Below are 9,857 nucleotides of genomic sequence, written 5' to 3' on the forward strand. Positions count from 1 at the left end.
TTACCAGAAAATGATGAGAATGAAAGGAAGTCTCTGGATCTACTAGCTTCTCCTTGAATCCTATAGCTTCGTCTTCTTCCACAAGCTTCAAAACACATAAAGTTTCACTCACAAATGGCTCACAAGCTCACAAATGCATTAGGGTTTCTGAATCTAGGGTTTGGGACTTGGAGGCTGGAAATGAGGCCAACAAGTGGGGATTAGGATGCTTAAATAGGGTGCAAAACCCCGAAATTAGGGTTTCATCCTGGCAGCCATACTCGTCGAGTCGAGGCTCTCAACTCGTCGAGTAGGTGACTTAAAATCCCGCGTCAATTCTGGTTCCTACCCAACAAGTTTGGGGCTCCCAACTCGTCGAGTTGCTCTACAAAAGTGAATAAATTATAATTAAATGCGTACCAGGAACCAGACGTTACAAGATATATTTTTTGAAACAATTATGATTTTTAAGTATATTAAAACATGATTACTTATTACTTGCAAATAAAAGCTGATGATACACAATCACAAAAAGATAGGTCGATCTTCTTTCGTTTTTCGTGTTGAAATGAATAAAATACTAAGAAAATAAGGAGATTGAACTTTTAAATGTGGGAACCTTTTGTCTTAAACTCGTTATTCGTAAAGTACATTTCGCAGACCACATGTTAATCTTGTTAAACCCAAAAAATAAAGGTTTAGATCGGATATTACGACCTAGGGTAATGTCATTTTAGTGAATAACTCGATATTAAAATAATAATTATTCTAATTTCATCAATTAAAACCCTAAAAAAAACATGATTCTTAAAAAAAGAAATACTAAGGGGGTGTTTGGATTAGCTTATTTGTGATGAGAATAAGCAATAAACAAATAAGAAGATGCTTATTAAAATTAGCTTATTTATGTTATTCCTAACACAATAAAACCCTTCAAATAGATTTTTTTTTTTTTTAAAATCCAAACATCCCCTAATTAGAGAAACCCTGATGAGCGACTTCCATTCCCTGTTTTACAGCCCTAGCCATCGACGTTGACGACGTCATCCCCCGCTCTTCCTCTTCATCGATTCAATTCCGACGAACCTCCGGCATTCATTATGGTAACCGATTCAAACTCTTATCATCTTTCTCTTAATCGTATTTAATAATTGGCGAGGTTCATCAACGTTAATTCTTGAGTTGTTGCCAACTATAGAATGCCAAGCATTGTTCTCATCTTAGTTTACTCGCAAGATCTGAATGTAACTTCTGAATTCAAAGCAATTCTAACAGGATTATGTGCGATTTAATCGCAACAGTTTTTGTATCTCGAGTATGCCTGAATTGCGTGCTATTTTTTTTAATGATTATAGGTACGCTTACAGCTTGATCCATTTCTGAATGAGCTAACTACCATGTTTGAGCATACTACAGAGAAAGGATCTGTGTGGGTTACTCTCAAACACTGTAAGTTTGTTCCTCCTTTTCTTTCTCTGATTCTGAATTTGTTTCCAATTGAAGATATTGATTGTGAATTTGGTTAAACTATGCCTCAGCTTCTGACAAGTCTAAGGTGCAGAAGAACAAGATGATAACTGCTGGTAAAGAACTTGAATACAAATGTCTTGTTAGAGCAACTGATGGCAAGAAGAACATTTCCACATTGGTAACTAATTCATACTGAAGTTTTTATTCCTTTTCGGAACTCTTTCATTGTTCAATTCCTTTTAGCAAACTGAATGGATCAATTAGAAAACTATGTATATGCCCTTTTCAATCTGTAAATGTTACTATGTTGGATAATGAATTCTTACGTTTTAGGGTATGGGGTATAATGAAAAGGGAGAACTTGCTGATAAATCTAAATAGGTTAGGACTTTTGAGTATTCTGTTCCTGAGTATAATGAACTTGCACCATAGTATAAATCCCACTTTGTTAACATTTGTTGATTATTAGTTCTTGTCAAATGCTACTTTTAGAAGACTAAAACTTTAGAAACCAATATCAATGAATTGTAGGATTCCCCTATGACATGATATGAATACAGATTGGTTTTTGTTTGCTAATAACAGGTTGGAACAAAGGAACATCAACGGTTTCAAGCATATTATGCTACTATTTTGAAGGCTCGCATGACATCTTTGAAAAAGAGAGAGAAGAAGGACAAGAAAAAGGCTGCAGATGCTGATAAGAAGCAACAAGTCTCAAAGAAACCTAAAACTACTACAGCCAACCCTTGAGATCTCTTGTTGATGATTTCTTTTGTGCTTTTTCCCAAAAGATTTTTTTGCCAATCACTCTGTGTCTTTCCTTTCAAGAATCATAGATACAAATGAGTATATTGTTACAAGTTGTTTTTTAATGGATAGGTATTATATCAACTGCAGAATGACATGATCTTGGGCTATGCATTGCCTTTAACTCTTGCTTCCCTTGGAAGGTAACTCATCTTGTTGTCTTTCTTCATATTATCGGTTTTCTTTTTTAGGGGCTGTTTGATAGAACTGAACCATTTGAACCATTTAGTGTTGAATGATTCCAACCTCTTAATGGTTAAGAGAAGGTGGGATTTCTTAACCGTTCAGAGGCTTTTGATTGGTTCAGAGGTTGTATCAAAGGTTTTGAATGTTGACCAGTTTAGTTTAGAGGTCATGGGTGGATTCAGATGTTACCAAACAACCACTTACATACAAACTTAGTTGCCATGGGAATTGTGTATTTAACTATACAAGTAGGATTACGGAAGTGTTAGAACCCAAAATTTACATAAGTTTTCGGGGGTAAGAAGGAGATTAGATGTAGAGAGTCTTACCTCCATCCAAGGGTAGAGAGGATGCTTCCATGGGGGCAAGTGTTAGAACCCAAATTTAATAACAATAATATCAAAGACTTGAGAATTAAGTTCCTTAAGAAAAAGAAAAAAATCAAGCATATATCTACGCCTCAATAATCAATAGAAAGACTTAAAAATTAGGCTTTTTATATATTTTTTGTATTTTTTTATTAGAACATACACAATAAGAGAGCTTTTAGATGGAGCTTGTTTAACACTTTAGCATAATCTAAACATCCCAAAAACCTTAAAAAAAAATATCCACCATAGAAGAGCATTTTACATGAGCTTATTTGTGGGGAGTTGGGAACAATAAATTTTTTTTTTTTTATATAATTTTAATTATTTGTTGCTTATATGACCCACCAACTTTATTGAAAAAAACTCTTCTTGAGAGCTTGTAACTGCACAAGCCATTACCAATAAACTTATGAAAAAGATTCAATGTTTTAAAAATCGGTTTTTTAGTTGAACCACTGGTTTCTTCGTGGTTCGACTATTGGTTCAACTGTCGGTCTAAATTTGCCGATTTGTACACTCCAAATAACTAGATCGATCGAGTTATTCAATTTTATTTGGAAATTGATTGTTTTTAATGGGTTAACTAAAATCCAATTATCAAATCGAATACAACAAGTTTTACCGGTTTTATCACACCGGTTCAACCCGGTTTTTTGAAGAAGCTGTCTGGTTCAATCCGATCTAGATCTTAGCATAAAATCCAATGTGCGTTTTTCCAATTACGAGGTATCCCTGAGCCTAGGTAGTAAGAGACATGTGGCGGGGACGCAACTGGCTCCTCTTCTTCTATAGGGGTCACATCACCTATAGGCTTGTATGATTTATACTCCATCTCCCCCTCGGGCTCTTGTTCCATCTCCTCTAGATCCTCACTAGGGTCCTCCTCGGGTTCGCTCTCCTCGATAAGTATCAGCACCTCCTCGTCCTGTGGAGCAGGGAAATAGGGATCCCCTGGCAGATGGTAAGGCGAGTCCACCTCTTGCTCATTCTCATCCTCCTCTCGACGATCCATCGTATAAATAAATTTTCAGTATTTTTGGTTTTGATATAATACACATATACTTCGCAGTTTTAAGCACTTATGAATTAATCTTAATTCTATTAACATTTTTCCAATCATTTAACAAATCAACTAATTCACTTAGTTTAAATAGTGCATAAAATCTGGCCATAATAAAACTTAGGCGCACAACTAGGTTTAGTTGTGGTACGACCCATGTACTAGGGAACCTAGTTGATTATTTGATTTTTAAACTCTTGTATCTTTATATTTTTATCATCTTGAATTTCTTCGTGTATTATTAATTTATATTTGCTACTTTCGTAGTGTAGTTAATAATACGTATCACTTGTAGGTTTATAGGGATAAACTCGAATATAGAATTGTAGTTCTAAGGAAAGAACCTAAGTGTAATGCATCGTAAACTTATAGGTGTATGTCTATTAGCAAGATGTTAAAGGTTTAGGAATACCTAGACCTATTGGAGTAAGCCCTTAGACTATAGTCGTGCTCTCCTATGGAAAGTACTAATTCACTGTAGTCGTTAACTCTGATACCAATCTATCACACCCCAACCAACGGGGGAAACGCTGGGGTTGAGACTTAAAATGTTGGATCATAGTTAAATAACATATATTGAATAATACCAGAAATTATTATTACATTTATCCAAAGTCATAGAACAAAATTACATTGTTTAATAATTTCAAAAGCGTTAGACGCGGATTACAAATTCCTGCAAAACAGTAGAAGAGATAAAAGGCTACAACAGAGCCAACTATTTATTATTGAAAATCAAATTCTTCATTCATACACCGGGTGTGTGTTCTTCCGGCCATTTTAGGTACCTAGAGATATATACGTTTAAAAAATACGTCAAAAATAATATTTGTGAGCTTTATAGGATTTTGACTCCGAGCATTTTTAATAGATCGAAACATTTTTAAAACCGATGATTTATAAAAGAATACATTTTTACTATTTCATGCAATTTCTATTTCCATGCCAACAAATGAATTTAGTTTTATAGTGTAACTTATTAATTATATTTGATAACGAGAAATTGTGTCATATCAAAGATTTAGTTATCCAATTGAATTAATCTTAGACACAACCATTTGGAGAGAGGGTTATTTCATGCTAGTATTACTAGATTATGTTTCCCGGTTCTAAGATGAGCATATAACTGACACTATAGATGTTCCTGCCCCATAAGGACACGAGAAAAGGAGGTATCTGGATCATTACTAACGTATTAAGAAGTCGTGTAGTAACAAAGAAAGAACACTTGACGCCAGTTTAGTCTCGTTATACGAAGTCGTAGCTAGCAACCACAGGCAGAGAATATCGACCCGCATAAATCTACATCATCTTTCATAGATTTACACCAAAGTTCTTTATTATAAATCTATGTCGGACGCTTAGATTTACACTATAACTCCCTCCCGGATTAACGGTTATAATGTTAGGGTTGGTTCCAGGATTTTGATCCCAAGGAACGACAGATATCACAACATAAATCCCGCCTTCAACGAATCTAGGATTTAACACACAAGCTCTAGTCTCAAACTCCCATGACAGTTTTGTCGACAAACCAACTCACAATTCACACAAGGGATATCAATCTCTAATCTTAAGTTTGTAACATCCTGATGATGAGGTATTTCTAATTGTCACAACTAGCATTTTAGCTAGGAAATTCTATTCTCATGTAAACATTCAACTATTGTAAGATATGTACTCTAAGTGACAATCATACTCTATGCTCAATCAAAAACCATCCATTTGAATCCGAACTCTTGATTTAAGTTCAAAACCTAATGCAAAACATCTCACATGGATTGAAAACCCCAGAAATCCCGGTTCAAGTATTTATGGACTAGGATGCTCTTATTGAGCCTAATGGACCAATGAACTTTCAATTTGACTATTTTGGGCTTAGAAACCCTAATTGGGCTCTAAATGGACCCACATTCATAAGATTTTAACATTTTGGGCCATGTGAGCCTAGAACAATGCATCTTATCTCTAATGGGCCTTGGTGGGCCATAAATGATTTCATTTACCCTAATGGGCTGTAAACCCTTTTAATTGGATTTCATTGGGCCGTGAACTTCCATGAAGGCCCAATGGGCCGAAAAATATTACTAGGCTTCATAAAATTCGAACAAAGCCAAGAATGGACCCAAAACCATTTCATCTTCATTCCTCTTAGCCCATTCTCGGCCCAATATGTATATAAAAAAAGAGAAAAAGGGGATTTACTTGCACTTGACACATCGTTTTTGCATGGTGGTTCTCCATGCAACCATCACTTCAAAACCCTCTATCTCTTCTCTTATTATCGGCCGAGAGCACGCATAAACACATACATCTTCAATTTTTCCTTCAAACACTCTCAAAATCATCTCAAGAACTATTCCTTTCTCCTCAAAGGTCTCGTGGGATTGTATGTGTTTCAAGAAGACTTCATCAAAAATCCATCCATTTTGGTAAGTTACTCTTAATCAAGAAGTATAACATCATGTTTTTGTTAAAACTTGTTACTCATTTACTCTTTAAACCATGGATCATGCTTCTTAGAACTCATCTAAGTCTGAAAACTTCTCAAGGAGCTTGCTAGGGTCGAGATCTTCTCACATCTTCACCAAAAAAGCGAATCCAAACCTCAAAGTGAGTTCATACCCCTTGATTTTCGATTTTGCTATTTTTGGGGGAGGATACAAGTTGCTATGTGCTAGATCTATGTATTTGTGCATGTTTATGTGTGTTTTCTAAGTTATATGTGGTGATTATGTGAAGAACTTCATAGATCTTGACAATATTTGGAAACTAGAACACTTTATACAACTTACCATAAGATAAAAGTGCTAAACAAGTTAAGAATGTTGGAAAATAAAACAAAATCTTAAAAAAGGACCATTTTTGACAAGAAAACAAAAAGATGAAGCCTTTTATGATATTCACGGTTTTCAAGGATCAAAAGAGTCATTTTTGTATAAAAATGGGTTTTTATGACATTATGGTTTTAAAAAGGGCCAAAAGTGTTAAATTTCGTATAAAAGGCCTTAATATGGGCCTTCACGATTTTCAATGGGCCTCAATTGTAAATTTACGGATTTTATGGATTAAATTGTCATTTAACACAAATTTGAGCCAAAAATGCACATTTACGATTTTATGGGCTGAAAACACCACTTTATTTGAATTTGGGCCTAAAATGTTATTTTCACAAAACTTGGGCCGAAAATGTCATTTTATCTAAAAGGGGCTGAAAATGCAAAATATATATAACTAGGCCGAAAGTGTAAATTTTATATTAATGGGCCTCAGGAGCCCACTTACATGCTTATTGGACCTGGATTATACATTAGATGTTTATTGGGCCTCAGTGGCCCACTTACATTCTTATTGGGCCTGGATTATACATTACATGTTTATTGGGCCTCAGTGGCCCACTTACATGCTTATTGGGCCTGGATTATACATTACATGTTTATTGGGCCTAAGTGGCCCACTTACATGCTTATTGGGCCTGAATTATACATTACATGTTTATTGGGCCTTAGTGGCCCATATACATGCTTACTGGACCTAAACTATACATTACATGTTTATTGGGCCTTAGTGGTCCTTCTACATGTCTGTTAGGCCTCGTACATTCATATACATACTCGTTGGGTTTTTCAAACATAGAACATACAAGTAAACATTATATAACATAATACAATATTCGCGTAAACTTAGTCAAGGATGCTAGTGAGACATGTCGGTTGACACCTCTAAAGTGTACGATCGTAGCCTGTAGTTATAACCAGAGTCTCCTGGAGGGAGAGCGAGAGTTTGTGTATAGATATATACGGGGTGACTCCCCATACCTGAGCTGTTTGCTACAGCTAGACTAGGCCAGTCTAGGGTGACAAACCTTACCTTAAATCAAGTCGGCGCCTAAAAACGCCACGACAGGCGAATTTGTCATAATCAAGTATGGTTAAAACGGCTCACCTAGAGATCCTCTCCAACATAATTTTATGAAACATTTATAAAATCTTGTTGATGCGAAAACATACATACACAGGTATTCGGTCTTAGGGTTGAGACCACAACACTTTTACAAGCAGAAAATATAGGATTTTCTGGGGAGATACACAACTAAACAATACCTTTTACTTACTATAGAAAATACATGATTTTTATTTGGATTACATTTTATATACATTCCAAAAACAGAAAACACACATGCATTAATACTTGATTTTGATACATCACTTTCAAACCATTTTTCAGAAAATATCGGATTTTCTGGTGTTTTACGAACAATACAAAACTTTTCATTCAAATATGCTTATGAACTCACCAACATTATATATGCTGACGTTTTCAAAATAACTTGTATTCTCAGGGAATCGTTAAGCAGAAAGGTCAGCAAGAAGTGTGAAATTTGTTATATTTTGTTATCATCATACATTGATAATTTTGGACATGTAATTTATGATACTATACTTGATGTAAACAATGCTGGTTGTATTTTGATATGTATGATGATGGTGTTGTCTTGTTTCAATTATATACACTGTGATGATATTACAAGATGAAGTTACACACAAGCCCCCGAACGTTTTCCGCCGTCTAGTTCGGGGGTGTGACAGATTGGTATCAGAGCATTGTTTATAGTGAACTGGCATATCTAATCATACATGATATGCAACTATAAATACAATGGGACTAAAACACTCTGAATAAAATGCGTACGTAGGCATACATTAAAACAATAACACTAAAAGTCTCTGGAGGAAATTGAACACTGTGATAAAACCCGGACATGTAACACCCCAATTTCCAGAGGTGCGATTGAAGGACTTAAAGTGTAAACTAAGGAAAGGGACTCGACGAGTAGGCACGCTTACTCGCCGAGTCGGAGCGGGAATCTGTCGCGGGTTAAGTGACCAACTCGCCGAGTCGGCGGCTTGGACTCGACGAGTTGGTGCTGAAGAGAGAAAACCCTAATCTTCGGGGTTGCACCCTATTTAAAGGACTTAATGTCCTCCCCTCAGCCCCCTTAGCCCCCTTTGAGATCCAGAAACCTTAGAATCGTGAGTGAGAGCCATTGGAAGCAGATTGGAGCATTGTTAAGTGTTTTGTGAAGAGATCTTGAAGATCAAGAAGCTTGGATCAAGGAGATTCGTGGAGATTCAAATTACTCTTCAGAAGGAGGTCGTTTTGGAGGTAATGAATCGTTATTCTTGGCTTTCTCCTTTCTAGATCCATCTTTCATGGAAGTTTTAGGGTTGTTTGGAGATGATATGATGAGATCTTGGTGTATAAGTTAGATCTGGAGTTGAAACTCCAGATCTGAGCTCTATTTGGATCAAAGATGCAGAAAGCCCTTTTGGTTGCTATGCAAAAGCCTTTCCCCAAGAGTTAAGTTCCTTTCTAGCTTGGTTTTTGGTATTATGGGGCAAGAAGCACGTAAAGGTTGCAACTTTATGTGAGGGTTAGGCTGTAGAAGAGTGGATCTATGGATTGGAGCCCCTGCATGGCTCGAAAAGCCTCTTTATGGATTGAGAACTGAAGAGACTCGGCGAGTCACATGAGTGTACTCGATGAGTTGTATGAACTTGTGCATAGACTCGACGAGTTGAAGAACAACTCGGCGAGTCTGTTGAAGATTGCCTTGGACTCGGCGAGTCTGTTCTTGGACTCGGCGAGTCTGGTCGCAGAACCCAACCTCTTGTGGTTAAAGCCTTGGATTAGTGAGTCGGTCGGCGACTTAGTGAGTTGGACACGATGGGACTCGAAGATCGTTGGACTCGACGAGTCTTGGGGCGACTCGGCGAGTTGAGTCGTGTTATGGGAGTTTCTGAGTATAGGAACTCGACGAGTCGACGGGTCGACTCGGCGAGTAGAGTCAACCAGGAAGGTTGACTTTGACTGAGGACTTTGACTTTGACCAAGAGTTGACCAGTTTGACTTCCAAGGGTATTTTGGTAATTTTGGTATTGGCTCTTTGGTAGTGTGCTGTGGTGAAGTTCGTGTCGGTG

General features: G+C 36.7%; 1 protein-coding gene across 1 annotated transcript; it reads left to right on the top strand.

Moving 5' to 3' along the window:
• The first annotated feature begins 927 nt into the window (after positions 1–927).
• Positions 928–2,406, top strand: LOC145163224 (Signal recognition particle, SRP9/SRP14 subunit). The gene is made up of 4 exons (XM_079082079.1): positions 928–1,082; positions 1,335–1,428; positions 1,518–1,627; positions 2,035–2,406. Exons 1-4 carry the CDS (start codon positions 1,080–1,082, stop codon positions 2,200–2,202), a joined length of 375 nt encoding a protein of 124 aa, XP_078938205.1. The 5' UTR covers positions 928–1,079; the 3' UTR covers positions 2,203–2,406.
• The last annotated feature ends 7,451 nt before the right edge of the window (positions 2,407–9,857 follow it).

This window comes from Lactuca virosa, chromosome 3 (genome assembly GCF_052849685.1).
Source record: "Lactuca virosa cultivar CGN04683 chromosome 3, Lactuca_virosa_CGN04683_v6, whole genome shotgun sequence".
NCBI classification, from domain to species: domain Eukaryota; kingdom Viridiplantae; phylum Streptophyta; class Magnoliopsida; order Asterales; family Asteraceae; genus Lactuca; species Lactuca virosa.

Excerpts from the sequence above, each read along its gene's own strand:
- LOC145163224 (XM_079082079.1), top strand. Across the intron at positions 1,429-1,517 it reads GTGGGTTACTCTCAAACACT|CTTCTGACAAGTCTAAGGTG; the intron begins GTAAGTTTGTTC and ends ACTATGCCTCAG. Across the intron at positions 1,628-2,034 it reads AGAAGAACATTTCCACATTG|GTTGGAACAAAGGAACATCA; the intron begins GTAACTAATTCA and ends TGCTAATAACAG.